At 41.5% G+C, this 19,372-nt stretch overlaps 1 protein-coding gene across 14 annotated transcripts in view; it reads left to right on the top strand.

The window, feature by feature from the left end:
• The window catches only part of RABGAP1L (RAB GTPase activating protein 1 like), a 376,617-nt gene that overhangs the window by 293,007 nt on the left and 64,238 nt on the right, over positions 1-19,372 (top strand). Inside the window, exon 1 of one of the 14 annotated variants that reach the window (XM_016154399.2) lies at positions 15,436-19,349. The exons of 9 other annotated variants lie outside the window; for them this stretch is intronic. In XM_016154399.2, the coding sequence (XP_016009885.1) occupies positions 19,191-19,349 (159 nt within the window). In that variant the 5' untranslated portion in view covers positions 15,436-19,190. Of the gene's footprint in view, positions 1-15,435; positions 19,350-19,372 lie in introns of those variants that run through there. 4 more of the 14 variants (XM_036234601.1, XM_036234600.1, XM_016154404.2 and 1 more) reach the window with 4 other exon arrangements.

The raw sequence follows: 19,372 nt of genomic DNA, 5'->3' as shown, positions 1-19,372 counted from the left end.
CTTTTTTTCTAGATATTTTTATTCAATACTTTTATATTGTACTAGGTTGAGTTGATGAAATTACCATTATTTTTGGTCAAAAACTGTCAGATATTAGGCATTGTATAAGATCTGATTCAGTATTTCATGCCTCCTTATGGTTCAAATAGGCGCTATGACTGTAGATGATGAAATATTTAAAATTTGAATTTGTTTAGCCGGCATTGCTCTGCTAAAGCTAAAAAAAGGAACTAGAAGAATAAAACATCTGTAGTATAAATTAGAATACTGTCTATACGTTAGCACTATGGACATGTAAACTTACTCTCCAAAGACTGGGAAGCAAGTCTTTTTTGAAGTTGATTTTTATTTGGAATAATGTTGCGAATGTCACATTTATGATGGACCTCTTTAGTAACAAAATTTATCACGTCACTCAAAATATTCTGTTGCTAGTTCTTCAGAAAGGAATATTTGAAATTATATGTCAACCTATGTCATTTGTATTTTATTAGTTAAGATAGCTTAAGCAGAAAAAAAACTGCAAAATCTGACGTTAAACTAAAACAAGGGAGTTAGGAAGGGAAGGTCACTTATTGGGTGCTCGTCGTGTACCGGGGTCTGCGCAGCAGGACTTCTCAGAGAAAGTGAGAGTTAAGGCGAGGCCTCAAGGACGGGCACACGTTAAGGAGCACGTGGAGGCGGAGGGAAGGATGTTCTGTGCAAAGACTATGCGGAGGCCCAGAGGCAAGAAGATATGGAGCTGTCCAAGGGCTGATCGGAGTTCGTGACCGGAGGATAAGGAATGAGGGGAGGAACCAGAAGGCCGGAATAGCAAGCAGGAGCCAGACAGCTGGGGCAGAGCCCTGTAAACCATGCTGAGCAATTCGGATCTTATCCTGGGACAGTGGAAGCATTGAGGGTTTAAAACAGGAGACAGAAATGATCAGATTTATGTTTCAAAAAGGCCATCCTGTTGGCTGCGTGGACAACGGATTGAAAGGGGTCAAGTTAGATATTTGTGACAGACAAATTCAGGGATGGTTAGAGTAATCCAGGTAAGAAATGACCAGAGTATTGGTTACTGGCTGGAGAGAAGCCAGAGATATTCGAGAGAGAACGGACAGATCTTAGTGATAAAACGTGAGCACTGAGGCACGGCAAGAGGCCAGCAGAGACATTCCAGACTCTAACTTAGACGACTGGCAGTAACCACACCGTGGTCCGCATCTACAAATTCATACCAAGTACGTGGACATACCAAGTAGGCAGGTGGATATTGAAGTGAGGTATGAGTTAAAAGTAGACATTCGGATGTCAGCAGTGTTGAAGCTGTGGGAGCGGGCGAATTCTCGTAAAGGAGCAGAGAGAAGGGCTGAGGACAGATGCGTTAACATGTAAGAGAGGGGCTGAGGAATAGGAGTGGCGAGACCGAGGGGGCAGGAGGAAACCCAGAAGCGTGCGGAGTGTGAACGCCGGGGGGAAAGGCATCTGTTTTCAAGAAGGAAGAAGCTGAAAAGTGTCAGCGATGCTAGAAGCTGTGTAAGGTGCTGAGGGTCCGATTTCAGGGTACCGGCGACTTAACAACTGACTCACACAATTTCCGAACATTGAGAGTCGCTCCTCAGGAACCGGCGGTTGAGGATGCTAGTGCACCACAGGGTCGGGGAGACGAGGCCGACAGCTGGAGCGTGGCCGACATGATGGATCGCGGCTTCTCACTAGGAGAAAAGAAAGTGGAGACAGATGGGGGCTTGGAGCCCACAAGAAAAAGGGGGGAAGAGGCGGAGAGAGTAGTGAACACATGGACAGGGAGGACGGAGGAGGAGGGCACTAAATAGCGATGGTGGTTGCCCAAGAAAAATACATCTTTTCTCCAAAACGCTTATGTTTGGTGATGTCGGAAGATAATACTGACCTGTGCTTAAAGTTTTCAGTTATTAGCTCGGGTTAATTAGTGCATTCGAAATGCTTTGTAGACAAAATAAACAAACATGGCAGAGGCAGTTAGAGCCCCCCCAGGGGCTCGGCCTTGGCTGCTTCTTTCTTTCTCTTCCCCCCCATGCTAGAGAGGGAGCCCCCAGTGACGCGGATGTTACCGTGGCAACTCCTCGCCTCATAGATTTCTAAGTGCTGCTCCAGCTCAGTTTCCCACGTACTATGATGGACGATATCCACTCTCCCCAGGTGGATTCATACGATTTGGTCTTGCCTCCCACAGATCATGTTTTTAATGGGATATGGCACATTTGTTTATCTAGAAATTACTATTTGTTTCTTCTAAGACCTCCATATCTGTAACCATAGATTTGAATCATTTGAAAATAACTTTCACGCTAGAGCAAAACTATAAAAAACATTTGTATTAAAAGCAATTTACTTCTGATTTATTCGTTCTGTCTGCTATTTATTTCTGGCTATTTTTGCTGTGTGTAAACAAGAATGCAATTTTCCACATAGAGGCTTTCTTAGAATTAGCAATGGGGCCACACAGGAGTTCTTGTTGACTCCGTGGGTCTAAGGTATGCGCCCTTATGTGAGCCGTGGAAACGGTCCATTCTCAGCAGAACTGTAACTAGAACTATTCGATCTGCTGGAGAAATGTTTACTGTGTAGCAGGGTGCAGAGACGTGACGACGGACACGTTGTTTCCGCATCAGAACCTTTGCCTTCTTCCTTTGAGGCCCTTGAACATTCACGATCTTTCTCCGTGCGCCTGGGCTTGGAGGCTTTGTTCTGTTCTCCCGCAAACGGGGATCACCACAGTTCGCTCTGGCCTCTGACAGGTCGCGCATTGTGGGAAAGAGCAGGAGCGGGCAGAGATGTGGGACGCGCTCTGAGATGGCCCCAGGCGCGAACAGCGCGGCCTTCCTGGCTGTCCCCAGTCGGCCGGGATGCCGCTGAGGCCGCTGTGGCCGCTTTGGCCTCTGCCGCCTCCTGCCCTTCTGTTCTGCTTCCCACCGGGCATTTTCTTCCAGGTTACTAATGAGAAAGCCGTGTAGACCTTTGGAAACTAACCCGATGGGTGAACCTGGTATTGTTACATGAACTAATCCATTTAATCATTAAATCTCCTACGCCGAAGAAAAACAAGACAAATGGATGTGAAAATTGATTTTTACAGGCGCGTCTCTCTTTTTTTAGGGAGAATACAAAGAATACGCCACAGGATTAAAGCATTTGGCCCCGTTCAGGCTCAGGTTTCCCACGTAGAGTTAACAACGAAAGAACACCCCAGAACTGCTGTGCTACTAGTAGTTTCTCTCCCTTCAGACTTTATCCCCTGCAGATAATTCACTCTCAGCAGTTTCTAGGGTCTTAGCAAGACTAATGGTTGTGCTTTTGAGTGGGAGTTTTCATATTTCATATACCTTTCTGCAGCATTTGCCAATTACCTTTTATGATTTATGTGTATCCGTGTTGGAGAAGAAAGTGAGAACTCATCTTCACTGTTTGAAAACAGTGGTAGTAGATATTTTTCCCTCAACTATTTATGAGGCCCACAGTTCTTTGTATTTTTTTTTTTTTTTTTACTATTTGAATTCATATTAAAGACTATATTTAAAGTGTGTCTCACCTATCGTGTTTGGGGATCCGATTAGACAAGAAAATAGATACGATGCCCTTGGTACTGCTTGCTAGAAATAATTTAATTTTGTGTTTGAAGGTAGTGATAAAATAAATTTAAATGTCTCGGATGTTCAGAATAGGTCGGGTTGGGAAGGCTGGGCCATCGGATCCGGGGGACTTCATGATCCACACACTTCAGCCTGTTTCACATGGCAGCGCCTCTGCTCTGGGGAGTGTGAAGTGTAATTATATTTACTTTGCTATTCATATTCCTGTCTCTCCAGCTCATGGACTCATTTATCATTTAGCTGCCAAATACCAATCTAATTGATATTCTGGAGAACTCACTTACTTGACTATTATGCCCTTTTCTCACATTCTCCCCCTCACCCCGCAAAAAATTCTTACCTTTCGAAATGGGGGAAACAACATGTAAATGAGAATAGCAACCTAAAAAAGATAGTGAACCATTTTGAGTGTTATTCACATAACTCCGTCTGCCCTTTGTCAAGTTTCCTGAAGCTCCACTTGAAGGCGAACAAGCCGTGGAGTGGGGAGTCAGGTTCCTTGCTGTGGCCGCGAGCTGCGATGAAACGGGCAGGCCTTTCCTGCTGCCAGTTCCCCTGGCTTGCGACCGCCTATGGGAGGGAGCCATTCCTTCCCTCTAGAGTGTCTAGAATTTTCCCGTTTCCCTGTACCACTTTCTCCCCAAAGCGCTATGATAGGTAGTTCACAAAATACCTTTCAAATACTTGCTATTTTATTATTGTTGTTCTTATCATCATCATCATTGTCGTCGTCATCATCGTTATGATCATCATCATCGTTATTACGGGAGGGAATCTTGGACTATAGATCACACAAAGAGGTGCTAAATCTTAGCCGGAGTGCGGGCCATTTGGGCTAGAGGAAGCTTCTAGAACGGGTCAGTGTTTTCTGCGCGGGGCTTCGCGCACTCTTTCTCAGGTACTACAGCGCCCTCCGCGAGCCCGCACCCCCAGGATCCCCGCACTGCCCCCTCACTCTCGCCTCACGCTGGAGCCGCTCGACGTGTTAGGATCCTAAGGAGACTGGACCGTTTTTTCTGGGCCTCACGTCGCCCCGGTCTCACGCCTGTGCTAGTCTGCTGTCGTTGTCGTACCTCAGACCGTGTGGCTTACACAGCAGCAGTGTCTTGTCTCACGGCTCTGGAGGGTAAAGTCCAGGATCAAGGTGCCGACAGTGGGTTTCTCCGGAGACCCCTCCGCTCGTCTAGCAGAGGGCGCCTCTCACCGCGTCACAGGTCGTCCTCCCTGCGGGCTGTGCCCTAATCTTCTCTTCCGAAACGGGCACCAGGCATATGGGATTCGGACCCACCCTAGGGGCCCCATGTTAACTCAATTATCTCCTCAAAGGCCTGATCCCCAAATACAGTTATATTCCGAGGTGCTGGGGGTTAGGGCTTCAAATACGAAGTTGGGAGACACGCAGTTCATTCCACACCAAGGGCTTTCTCGTCGCAGTCAGCAGCACGCCAGCTTCTCTGAAAAGCCTGTCCCCTGGAAAGACCCTCACCCGGCCGCCCGGAGCGGCTCCTCCAGCATCTGGCAACACCTGGCACTTCCTGCGTCTGTCAGCGCCCCGATTTCCCCCACTTTCTCCTAAACTCTTAGATCGTATAAAAAGCTCGTATTTTTCTCCGCAGCTTCACCCTCCACCTGTACCGCCGGCCGGCTGGCGGGGGATTTCCTCTGCATGCTTCTCTCATCGTGGCTTCCTTGGGGGTTGGCTCCACCTTGCTCCTCCCTGGGTGCCTGAGCCTGGCCCAGCACGTAGCACAGTCGCTGGGTCAGAGAGTCACTCGTTAAATATTTATTCGGTTAATGAATGTTGTTCAGTGGAGATGAGGAACACTGAGCTTTAAATCCTTCCCGAAAATACTTTGGGAAACAAACAGAAACCCCTCATGTGCTGCACTGAATGATACTCCGGTATCTTCTTACGGAAGAGTGAAATGGCTGAGTTCCTAGGTCTGCATGCCACGTCTGAAACGGGTGTCTGTCATACTGTGTAGAGTAGAGGGATCATGAAATATAAATTCGTGAATTTTCCATTTTTCTAGACGTTTATGACTTGAGTAGAAGGTCAGCTTTCTTCTTGATGCTATGAGTAACCTTTTCTTTAACTAGGATTTAACCTAAAATTTTCAGATCATTATTTAATGATTTTAGAATACCAAAAGATTTTTCAAGTTTCATTTGCGTAAACTATTAGTTGTCTATGGTAAAAATAACTGCATTGAAAGAACTGAGGCTAACGTGAATATGCCATGGCCTTTCTAAATGGGGTAGAATGTTAAGTTAATAGAGTTTATAATCAAAAGACTGCTGATATAGACCTCAAATAATAGACTGGTTTGTTCCTTCTTTATGAAGGTATAATCACGTTTTGTATGTTGGTATAAAATACTCTTTATTTTCTAATTATCAATTAGATTTTATTCTTCATAAGTTAAACTTAAAAAATGTCAATAGCATTTCTGCATATTTACATTTACACATTGTACCCGTTGTCCATTGCTACACAGCAAACCATCCCCAAACTTACTGGTTTACAACAGCAACGTCGCTCACAATTCTCTGAGCTGCCCGGGCAGTTCTGCAGTGTGGAGTCACTCATACGGCAGCACTTGTTGGAATATTCTGGGACTTCTTTTCTTCCTTGATGCATCCTATCACATATGTCATGGGCGCTCTCATGGTACAACTATTGAGAGAGATTAAAATGTGTCAGAAGATGTGCATACCCCTGGTGGGACGCCCCGAAATCAGAACATGCCCTTCCGAGTCTTTGGCCAGCGCATTAGCCCCTTAGACATACTCTCCCAGTGTTTGTCACACTGGTCTGTCGTGACTCCTCCTGAGAGAAGGGAGGAGGTAATTCAGTCTTCCATCAAACCTTAGGGATAGAGAAGGGGTAGGTAGCCTTACATGTTTTCCTAGCAAAGACCTTTCATTGTAAAAGTGAGCTTATGCCTTTAGAAACTGTATAAATTACAGAAGGGAATTATGACCAAGAATGTGTTTTGGGTGAATGGATGCCAAATGCCCATCTCACTAGATGATTACCTTCTAAATATTTTTCCATTAGCTAGTTTCAGCTCAGGAAATAGATTAGACCCTTAGTGGCCTGAGCAACCAGGAAATGGGCGATGTATTTATAGATTCCACCAGTGATTTGAAATGAAACTTCTTGCCTATTAAAAATTCTAACTGCAATACTCAATGTAAATGCTTCTTTTCTAAACATATATATATTTTTAAATATCTCCTCTTCCTTCCCTATCCCAACCCTTTTGAAGGTCCGATGCTCTCAATAAAGAGAATAAATGACCTAAAATCATATTTTGAGGGGAATCCGATTTTATATTAAATATGGGGCGTCACTGAGTCTAGGTCGCATGTTTTAATGATAGAGACAAATCCGTTTCTGGCCTTGTTTTGGGAGTCTATAGCAAGTCAGAACCAACCAGGGAGCACCGTGGACCACTCTTGACGGTCCCGCTCAGGCCCGAAACTTCTGCGGTGTGTGCGGTGCTGGAGGAAGCCGATGCCCACCTTCGTTGCCCGTCAGTTTCGCTGTGCTCTGCGGAAGATTGGGAAAGGCTGCCCTGTACACAGGCCAAAGGCAAGACGGGCGTTTGCTTCCGTCAGGCCCTGGCTTAAGAGTCCGGAGGGCAGTTTCGCATTTCAACTTTACCACCGAACAGCTCCGATCCATGGTGGAGCGAGGGACCCCAGGGGCCTGCGCGTTTCTTTCGTGGTTGTATGAGTCAGAATTCCACCCTGGTTTCCCAGAATCCTGAGCACACATTCCTTCTGTGGGCCTTGCTTTCTGCACCTGTTAAACAAAGATACAAGTTCTTGAGAAAGAGAGAGTGATAAAAGCACTAAAAAGAAAGGTTCAAATGAAAGACATTTTAAGACAAACTAGGATTAAAAGGTATTTGTGTGTTCATGGGGAATAAGGGACTAACACATTTATTTTCATTATGTGTAGAAATTTCTTCCATTTTCTTCCTGCAGTCTATTGGTACAAATCTGGGTCCCTTGAGTTTTTCATCCTGGTACCCCAGTGTTTAGCTCTCTGCTCTGTACATAGGAAATACTCGGTAACTGTACATTCTTTTGAATTTCACTGATATATCTTAAAAAAGTGAAGTTCTATCAACTGCCTTTTAGTATTTGATTTGTGTTGTTTTTAAACCTGTTTTTACTGGTTTCGATGTCCATGCAGTGACCCAGTTTTATTTGTTTGTACTAACAGAACATAATGTTCATTAAGAGGCCGGTATAAATGGGAAGATAATTTGTGCTCTTAATTTAAAAATATTGTATAGCTTTGTTTCTATCCAAATGAGTCCAGATCTAACTAAATAATTATATATTGGAATACCTGAACAGATTTAAAATACAAGTTAAAACTTGAACAGAAGCAACCAATGGACAGCCACTATGTTTTACTGGATCTACCTTTTACTTCCCTAGTTTTTATATTTTTAAGTTATACCTTTAGATTAAAAAGCCCCAGGATAAACACACCATTTTTCCCACCCACACCCACCAAATAACACCAAAGCAGGTTAATCGAATGGTATAACACATCAACATAGAAGCCCACCACTGCCCAGGGAGGCTCCGCCCACCACTGCCCAGGGAGGCTCCGCCCACCACTGCCCAGGGAGGCTCCGCCCACGACTCCCCAGGGAGGCTCCGCCCACCACTGCCCAGGGAGGCTCTGCCCACCGCTGCGCACGAGGTTCTGTCTGCCCCCGTCACCTGCTTTTCCAGGTCTGCACCCCCTTTTCACCCTCGATCAGAAGCGCTGAGTGGTCAGAGCTGCACGGGCACACCCCTTGCTTCTCTAGCTCTCGTTCACATGGACCCCCAGGACTGAGAAGTGCACTTTCTGAGGCTCTGGTTTGTCACACCCTGCCACACCCCACTAAAGGGATCGCTTAGCTCCCTCTTGGCTTTGTTTCTTCTTCCTTCTTATGCTTCCTTCATCTTCCCTTCACTTTTTAAAAATGTAATATATTTTTGCTTTTTTCAGTTGCCTAAACCCTAGGCTTTGTTTTTTTCAACTGTAAATCAGGAACCAGATAATAATCTGTAAGGTCCACGCCAACACTCTGTGAACCCGTGGTAATTTATGTTTATGAGTAAATATAATTGCCATCTTTTTGATGATAAATTCATCAATAAATCATGAGTTAGAGACGTAGAGGGGATGACTTTTCGTCTACCCGCTCAGGTTGGGTTTCTGGCCACCTGTGAATTAAACCGGCAAAAAGCAGCTTAACAGGAGAAAAGGCACAGGGTGGTTTTTGTTTATTTGTTTGTTTATTGGTGTTAATATTTTTACATGAATGGAGACTACACAGCGTGGAAATGAAAACCCAAAGAGGTCGTCAGATCGGGGGACTTGTTTGCCATTTTAACAAAGGGCGACACATTGTGGAGAGATGGCTAAATGAAGGAAAAGGCGGTTGGGGCTGCTGGGGGGGTGGGCGGGGTGCAGTGCGGGAAGGTGACTGGGAAATGTATGGGGGACACTGAGAGATAAGGTTGATAGAGGGGGCATCTTTACCAATAGAAATGTCTTTGCAAAAGGGGAGTTTATGCCCTGCTTTTAGGCAGGTAAAGAGAAGGCAGAGAATTCCCGTGTCTGTTTCTCAGTTGCCTTCAGCTCAAAATAATCCTTGTGTCAAAGCGGCATATATTGGGTGCTGTATTCTGGTCCCCTTCGGAAACATAAGAATCTGAAAACTTTCTAGAACCCTCCTGTCTCTGAAATTCGTGGACACTACTTTATGAAACTGACAGATGAAGTCGAGTAATATATATTCCAGCATAAAAATAGTTAACACTGATACATCAGCAAAACCTATAAAAATGAGATCCTACAGGTGATCTGTCAGTAACTGATTTGTGGTTTTCTAATTTTAAGAATATTTAATACCAGAGCATCAAGTTGTATACCCTAAATATGCACTTTTTCTGGGGGGTCACTTATGCCTCAAAAAGCTAAAAAACAAACAAAAAAGAATATTTAAATGTTCTAGCTGTAATCTATGAACCAAAGACCCTGTCAAAGTAAAAAAAAAAAAAAAAAGAAAAGTCCTTTACAGATATTAATCAACAACTCAATTATTGATAGTTTTTTAGTAGGATCTAAGGCAACATCACTAGGGCCTGAAAACAGAAGTTAGTTTTAAAAGTCTAATGGTTAGAGGTCAATTTGGGATTAAAAACAAAAACAAAAACACCACCTCTCTATAATTTCAATTTACTATATATCCATGATTCTCAATTTAGGGCAGTTTTGCCCCCCACCCCCAGGGGACATTTGGCAATGTTTGGAAATTTGGGGGGGGGGTACTGCTGGTATCTAGAGTGCGGAGGCCAGCGATGGTGTAGAACATCGTAAAATGCTTATGGCAGCTTCCTGCAACAAAAACAATTATCCATGCCAAAATATTAATAGTGCCAAGTTCGAGAAAGTGTCCTACGTGTGACTCTATGACTCAGCGTAAGGGTTCTGCAGTTTGGAGTGTCCACTCACGTTTAATTCTGGTAGGTCTTGAAAACACAACAGAGATCATTAAAACTCGTATCCTAGCCATGCACATCATTGCAAACGGCTTGCTGTTTCTTTGCTTTTTATTCGTATCCGGACAATCAGATTTTCACAGTGGATTCTTGAGTTTGATCTAAAGAAATGTTATTACTATGGGAAAACAAAAAGAAAAAACACTGAAAAGATCTAGTTAACTAGTACGGAGTGTCCCATCTGAGCAGGTTTAAAGGCGAGTGATTCTTTCATAGGTAACGATTCTTATATACGAGCATGCTTCAAAATGGAGTCCTGGACTGTTCAAACAAAATCGACCCAACCAGTTATTTAGTCCAATGCTGTTGTTTTACCACAGATAAGAAGCTGCCTCTCTAAGTTCACATGGTGTTTCGGTTGCAGAACCAACACCGAGCACGATTACAACCCGGACACGAGCCACTTCCTTCTCCTCCATGAAGATAGTCATCACACTTGTAGCTTCTTTCCATTGGCTCATTTATTGAAGGCTCCGCCTCAGGCTTCGCTCAGTGTGGACTCTAAGAAAACTCAGGGCTGTGAATAAGAGGACTGGCACTTGCAACCCCACTGCATTTATACAACTTGGCGACGTGATATTAAAAGAGGGAGGACAGAAAGAAGTCTAACGATGAGAGGTGAACACACAGTGTGCATATATACATGCCTTACTGTTAAAGTGCGCAGTTGAAACTCACTGGGTTTCGTTCACCAGCGTCACCATAAAAAAATTAATTAAAAAAAAATGAGGGAGGGGAGAAGTGCAGGGTTGAGTGAGCAATTTTCCCCGAGTCCTCGAAATGATAGAACTGTATTCTGTTTCCTATCTTTTCTTTGCCACAACAGTTGAGATTCGACAGTAATTTTCCTTTTTCCTTTCTAAAAGAGTTTCCATTATTATACCTAACAGATTAAACAGCACCCACTCCTCTTTACTCATTGAGTTGATAACAGTAAAATCCATAAAAGCCGTCTTTCCAAAATGTTGACTAAAGAGCAGATTTTCCAGGGATCTGGTAGTTTCAGTAGTGTCATGAAGCTTTACTAATTTCGTGTTACATTAAGATAAAAAAATATTTTAAATACAAACCAGGGTTCTGACACACTCTGAGTAGGGATTTGAAGGAAATAAATATTAGAGAAAGGTCTGTGGATTTCACTGTTGGTAGTAATATTTGGAGTACCCTAATCTGATTTAATTTGAGATATTGAAAATAATTAGGCTGTTGAGTGTAGAGGTGAGTATAATGATTACCATTTAAATAAATTTAAAATATTAATGTACTAAAGTACCATCTCATTTGGTGCTAATGGAAAACAAAATGTTTAAACACTATTGCAGAAGTCACTAAACATCCCTTACAGCCTGATTAGCAAGTTAATGCTTTTTCTTTTTTGTTTTTCAAATGCCATTCCCTAAATTTACATTCAATTTATCTTTTTCTAAAAACCTGCGAATTTTGTGGGCTTTAGCTCTACACAAGAGGCTGCTGCTCAGCAGCCGCCAAAATAACTAATAAGCCTATATCTACTAAAAGCTTCAAGGACTTATTTAAGTTTATATATTTCTTTATTGACCATTAAAATCAAAAGAAAGTTGTTTCACTTTGAATTCATTCCTATCTCTGCGTTTTTTCGTTAATTTATATATGAGCTGTTCGTAGAAAACAAAACAAAACAAAACAAAACAAAACAACAGTGTGTTTAACATGAATGTCTCTTTTCTCCCATAAACCTTGTTCTGTAACATTGTTCTGTAGCTATCATTTGCTTTAGTTATTTTTTCCAACAGAATACCCTATCAACGGCATATTTCTTAAATCACTGAATATAGAATTCTACAATTTTAATGCCAAGTAGCTATTTTCTTGAGAGGAAATGGATTAAAGTTTTAAGAGAGGGTATTACGTAAGAGATTAAATTGAAATGGTTGATGTTTACCTCTAATGGTTCTATTTTTTGGGGTACTTGACTCACAAGCATCTCAGAAGGGTCATCTGAGCTAAGGGCTCTGGCGTGGGAGGTGGTGCTATCAGCACCGCAACGTCCTGTCAGGCTCTTGTCACTTAGCCTTGGCGTGTTCACTTGTCAGAGGCTTCAGTCTTCCTGCTATGACATTCGGAGATTTATTGCTTTCCAATCTCAGACTTATTTTCTTCACTCTGCTTCGGCCTAACCGCCCTCGGGGAAAGACAAAATACCAGTAAATTTGCTCGCTTACCGCTCCCTTTATATTCCGCGGTGTTATACAGTTAAAGACCGCTTCCACAAATATATTAATAACAAAAGGAGCACAGGCAACTTGTATCAATAGTGCTCATGCCCTCTACATTGATCCTACGATGCATGCTTTCAAAGGCACTGTTTGTCGTCTGGGAATGAATGACGCTCCTTTACAAAATGGCCACTTTAGAATTCTGTCTTACGGAGGCTTTGGGCAAATTTATAGCTCATTTTCTTTCACACTAAAGAACTGTGATATCATCTTGTATAATGGTTAATTACCCTTTATACAAATCAGAGGGTTTTTTTTTTAAATGGAATATCTTTAGTATGATATTATTCTAACATAAAGTGTTTTTTAAGCAATATCAAATTACTGGTAAACGTATAACTATAATAAAGAATTATTTAAATTGGCTAACATAAGACTCATTTTTAAACTGGTCGGTAAGACCATGTATACTGTGTTCATGTGTCTTTTATATTGCCAACTGTTGTGTAAAGAGAACAATGTAGAATAAGTGGAGTTAAGTTTAAAGATGTATGCAAAAACGTATACTTAGTAAGTTATCTGGTATAAATATTGTATGTGCCAAATAGTCGCATGGTTTAGGACAAGAATACTCTTTTCAGAAATGTGTATGGGGGGCGGTGTATAGAGATAACGGGAGAAGAATGGAGAGAAGGGAACGAAAACTATGTTATGGTTGAATTTTAAACTCTTGGAATATTAACGTGTGAGCATCAAGATCATCTTACTGTTCAGCTTTTCCAGGGCAAAAAGAAACCCACAAGATTCTTATTAGTGAATAAAATAGTAAAAGCAGCCAGTTATTGATGCTTCAATTCTGTGTTTCCAAGTACTGATGAGAAATTCATTTTATTCTTTATAAAGTTTAATCCAGAACTTTTCGTTTAAGTTTTGAGTTTATATGGCCAACCTGATGAGCCAGTTTTTCTGAAACATTGATTTAGGCAGCTCTCCTCTACACATGGGAACAGAAAATTGAAATTATGGATAAAACATTAGATAACTGAAACTTTCCAATACTGAAACTCTTATTTATTTTAGCTCTTAATTTTAGCTGATTGTAATAGCCTAGTCATTTGATAGAGATGATTAGAAATGACATCTTCCAGTTGGCCACTAATTAATTTCCATTCGGTCCCTGTTTCGGTACTCTTTGGAATAAAGATACCAGTGAGTAGTGAAGCGTCAAAGAACCAGTTGACCATAAGGAAAAATGAAAGGAATTATTATTTGCAAAAATTAAAATACTCTACAAATTAATATTCAATATGTATTTTTATTCAATTTTACTATCTAATCATTTATTGATTTTGCTAATATGTAAACATCACTCTACTCTCAACTAGTTAAAGTAGCTTTTTGTTCTATCATTGAAAGGGTTCAAACAGACCTTGCCAAAATGTACCACTTACTCATGGAGACAACTTAAGTTGAAGGCAATCCAGACCTAGCCGATCCAAGAAAAACTTTTACTTCTCTGATTATTACCTAAAGGAATTTAGATAGGAGTCTTGGCCTAGAGAGAGGGTATCCAGAGATAACTTTTTATCTGAATTATTTTTGTGTGTAACACGACAAACATCTAATTACCAAACCATCTGCTCTGCTTATCATCTTGTGAATTACCCTCCTCGCCTTGGAAGCCCTGGTCCCTTATCCCATTCCTTAGCTCAGGATGACATGTAAGCCCCAACTTGCCCTTGAATCCCGTATCTATGTCCTCCCCCCCCCCACCCTGCCCTGTATGTACATAATTAAAAAGTTCTTTTTCTCCTGTTAATCTGTTTTATGTCAATTTAATTATTAGACCAGCCAAAAGAAGAACAGAGAATAAATATTTCCTTCCCTGTACCATCATTTTAATAATAAGCAAATGTCAGTCATTTTAGTATTATAAATCATAATCTCACATTTCATTGCATGCTCAAAATTCTCTACAAGCGCGTACTAACTTAAATATAAAACAATAGCTTTATAGCAATTTCGAACATTTAGATTTTCTATTTAAGAATTGCACTGAAGATTTTAATACAGGACAATTAGGACAACATAATAAGGAATGAGTAGCTTGCAGTTTTTAGAAATTGACAGAGAACTGCTTATTTTGCCTTTCATTTTTTGTGTATGTTTGGTTAATTCGTAAACAGGCCTTCTTCACCTAAATGTTTGAAGGTCTTCTTAGATCCCACATGGACATTTTAAATAAGATGTATCACAGAATATGTATGTCCTTTAGGACACCCTAAAGGGTAGTGATCAAATTGGAATTTGTGACTGAAAGTAAACTCATGGCCAGTTGCGTAGGCATGAATATTATCTCCTAGGTTGATGTTTAATTTGAAGAGTAATTAACGCATAAGGATTTTAGCTATTTTTACGATCTTCGTGATATTGGAGAGATGTACTCTATGATGATACTTTGTGACAATTCGTAAACCTGAAATGACCACTTTTGGGGGAAATATTTTAGATCGAACATAAAAATAAACTCTGATTGAAATGAATGAAATTAGAATACTCTAGGCATTGCCACAGCTGCCGCTATGACCCCTGTTAAAAAATTGTTAAGAACCTTTTCTTATTTTTCTATTGCTCTTAAAGCAAACTCAAAGCCCGCATCATGGAAGCCACCACTGGCAGACCGTTCGGGAGCGCTGCCCCTCAGTCCGCAGGACGTTTTTCTCTTACAGCGACTGTTAATACCGCTCTTGTCAGTGGTTTGCCTTCAGTCTTTTCTTTTTCATTATATTTGCAAACGCCTTGTAAATAATACTGTTAGGTGCAGTATGAGTTTTTAGTTCATATTTTCAATATACAAGGATATAATATTAAAAGCAATATATAAGAGAACAGAAATACTGAGTCCAGCTTTAGAAATTTAAAAGCATCTGTTTCAGCATCTCAGAGTAGAATCTACTTCCTTCTCCCTTGCATTTGTCTTACGACGAACCCGTCGTAGGCGGAGAAAACACCCAGCGCCTCTGTGACCACGTGGCTCTGATTTAGGGGTGATGTGACCTTGAATTACTTAAACCCTTAAGGCAGTGGTTTTCTCTTCTATAAAATGGGGATCATAAAACCAGCCTCATAGCATTGTTGTAAACACTAACTGAAGCAATGTCCTCAAAGCCACACCCGTTGCGGTAGATGTGCAATGTGTTACTTCCGCGCCCCTCCCCCTTCACCCCTTAATCCAGCACAATTGATAATCTGAAATGAAGTGGATTACAGCTTCACTGGTCAGCTCGAAGCTTCCAGATAAGCTGCTACTGTTAACCACTGCACAGGATATTTCTTTGGACTCTAAGAGACAAATGAACAGTGGGAAAATCGTTCTGTAATACAATTATAAAGAAGGATTATGTATTTCCACAAGCTAGCCCATGGTAACCGTGTTTTGTTGATCAGGTTACAACAGATGAATATCATTATTATACAACAAATGCTCGCTCTGTTCTCAGTTCTTGTCACAATTGTTCGATTTGATAGGAGGTAATTAATTAAACTGTTTGCATTGTCCTCAGGAAACTGGAGAGGACAGCTCAGCTGGAGGCGATCCCCTCCCACCCCCACATTGTCAGCCTTTTACCTCCTCCGACCTGTCTCAATGATTTCTGGCCTGAGGACCCTTGCAAGTTACCAGATTGCTCCCAAATAAAGCCAATCGAGAAAGCTCGAATTGTTTGGGGAAAGCTGGTAGAGGGTTGGAGCTGTGGGACACCTTTTATTTCTCTCTCCTGGATTTTTATTAATCGGATGAGGCGAGAGGAAGCGGAAGCATTACCTGTATTCATTCCATACCAAGAGCAGCCTCGTCTCATTTCTAAAGGTTACCGCTCCATCTTCTCTTCAATTTTAGGCAGATGGTCTTGCCCCTCTAGACATTATTTTTATTAATATTGATAATAACAGCAACTAACATTAACGAAATGCTCTCCGTACGATAGAGATAATTGTAGTACCTAGCTCATTAATTCATTGTGAAGATTAAATGAGATTCTATGTCTAGGATATAGCGAGTGCTTACTAAAGATTAGCTGCTATTATTGTTATTCAAAAGAATTTTTAGTATGTATTAGTCATTATTAAAACTAGATTATATGTTACTATATTACAAATTTTGAAAGCACCCCCTCTGCACATAACAGGCATGTTGGTTTTTTTAAATTGAGATATAATTCACATGCCACCAAATTCATCAAATTTTAGCTGCAGGATTTTCGCCGAGTCCATCACTGTCTGTATGTGACCCACTGGAAAGGGAAGTGAAGGATTCCAGCCTGGCTCACCAGCCCCCAGGAAGGACTTGAGACAAATGAGCACGTGAATGAAAATGAACTCACACTTTTTTGCCGTTCCCCAAACCAACCTTCTGATCTTGTGAAAAAAATGAATCTACAATATCCATGTGGAATGGTTGGATTTGGTTTTTACTAAAACTTGAAAAAAAAATTACTTGAATGCTTTAGAAATTGGGTACAGTTGTTTGTAATTACAGTTCAGATGTGTGTTCTGCCCGGAATGAGACAAGATGAAGCATGACTCAAAACGAAACCGGCCTCGTTTCGAGTGACGGCAGACATCAGCGAGTGCTTCGGAGCCTTTGAAACAGTTATTTTTGGTTAGGTAAAGTTTAAGTGAACGTGTCGTGTTTAAAAACAAAATTGACCGAGTCAATTTAAAAGATCTTACGGGCTTTCTTTAAGGATTCATGAATCCGGCAGCATCCAACCTAGCAGATAGAAAGGAGCTCCAGGGAGCTCTACGAAAAAGGAGGGATTTATAGGCAGAAGGGAGTGGGGACGAGGAATTTCTATCAGGCAAAAATGCGGACTGGCGATTGCAAGGTCGCTTTTCTTCTGGGAATGGCTGGGCTCTGTCAGGCAGATGACCTACTAGGGCTGATCAGGCGATCGATGGATTCCTGACTGACTGATTTAAGATTCCATGTATGGGAGAGCCGGAACTTTTTAATGAAGTCTCTGTTTGGTGATGTGGGGCTTAGCATCAGCAGCTCCATTTTGGGCCTGTTGTCTTGTTTTTAACCGTTGGCCTTGTGACTTAGAGTTACAAATGAGGTAAAAGCTGAATCCTGAAAGAGCTGCAGCTACACTTCCAAGGTCTGGAATCTACCTCACCCTCATTCTTTGTAGTGAGATGCAGATGAGGAAGTTAGACACCCGGTATGACTGTCAAGCAAGTATTTATGTCCCAGTGTTTTTTTTTAGTTTAACTTTAGAGATTTTTTTTTTTAAAGGATCTGTGTTTTCTGAGGTTTTGAATTTTCCTAGCAATTGCTACGAAAGATAGGAAAGATAATGAGCTGAATGGCTGGAATTTGACACAAGAATAATGGGTTTCTTTATTTACCTTTGCATGATTTTAAAGAGAACTAAGATTTTGCTTATCGTTTACTGTTTGTTCTTTTCCCTTTGTAAAAACTCAGTGTGTGTTACCGGACTATGCTGAAATCCAAAATATTCTGAAAAGCTTTCTTCCATTGATGCGTCTGTGGTTTCTCATGCTCCTCTGATTTTATCGTTGGGTTTTATGATATGCACTACTAAGTGTAAATAGAAAGCTACTTGGAATTCTGGTTTTCTGTGATTAGGAAAATACTTGTAGAATTTTGACTTTCTTATTGGCCTTGAACGCTTTGTGAAGATCCCTTAACCATGAGTCGGGAAGATCTGTAAAGATATTTGTGAGTGATTGGACAGGGGCCACTGGGACAGAAGAGCAGAGTGTCTATGGGGCGCCACCTGTCCACGTGGGGGACGCAGAAGACCTTTCCGCCCTGTAGACCTTGTTTGTGTCCTGGTGATATTTCCTTCCTTCCATCGCATCTTGGTTTTATGGCTGTTGTGATGAGAATGTGCACCAAGTAGAACCTGAGGCCTGGGAAAAGGCCCTTTACAGCCACTCTTGTGAGGTGAGATAATTTTTTAATGATGCGTGATCATTTTTTAATGATGCGTGATCGTTTTTAATGCGTTTGCTGCTTTGACTGGTGGGTAACAAAATATTACTCCCACAGTGAAACTCCTTCGCTTTGCTGTATTTGGGGAGAGCACAAATAGAAAAATATTCATATCTTATTCAGGCTTCTCTTGATTTTTGTTTTGGCTGTTTCCAAATTTGACACTTGAGAATAGATGTTCTTGAAGGCTGGGGATGGTTTATATACTCATCCAGAATGAGTCAGGTATGGTTTTGTTAAAATTAATCCCAGAAAAATGACTGTTGGAACACAGTCAGCTACCAGAATAAAATCTTTCTACGTAAAATCTTAAAACAGCCCTTAAAAATCACTAGAGATTTTATTTGTTAAAATTTAACCTTAATGAGATCCAGAGAGGCTTTCGAAAATTATTGTGTAGCCAGTTGGGCTCTGAATAGAAAGACTGTGAAGAGTAGCTAATAAGAATGATAACAACTGCCATTAAATTCTCTTTTATAAGGCAAAAGAGTTGATATTAGACAGTCTGAACGAGGGTACTAGGTAGACTGCCCTAGTTGGGACACATTATAGCAACTCTGGAGGCACTTTCTTAACATCTCGGATTAATGTCACCCATCATTTTTATTCTAATGGACCTTAAATAGGTATTTTCACTTTCAAATCCTCCAAGAAGCCTGTTGAGTGGCGGGAAATGGGGCTCGTTGCTCTGACTCTGAGCACACAGGAAAGCCTCTGATGGGTTCCATCCCTCTGCATTTACATGACCATGAGGAAACGGAAACCTAGGGAGCATAGATGACTCGCCCTGGGACAGACAGCTCGCTAGTTCCTGCTCGGGGACCATCTGTCGGTTACACTGATGCCGCGTGGTTCGCTGCCCCTTTGACACACAATCCTGTGCTGGGAAGTTTGACCAGCAGACGGTGTTGTGGGCACCACACGCCCGGACCTCAGGTAATTCCCCACCCTCACGCCTT

Source organism: Rousettus aegyptiacus, unplaced genomic scaffold, assembly GCF_014176215.1.
Source record: "Rousettus aegyptiacus isolate mRouAeg1 unplaced genomic scaffold, mRouAeg1.p scaffold_m13_p_17, whole genome shotgun sequence".
In the NCBI taxonomy this organism is placed as follows: domain Eukaryota; kingdom Metazoa; phylum Chordata; class Mammalia; order Chiroptera; family Pteropodidae; genus Rousettus; species Rousettus aegyptiacus.
This window is presented reverse-complemented; position numbering and strand designations above follow the sequence as displayed.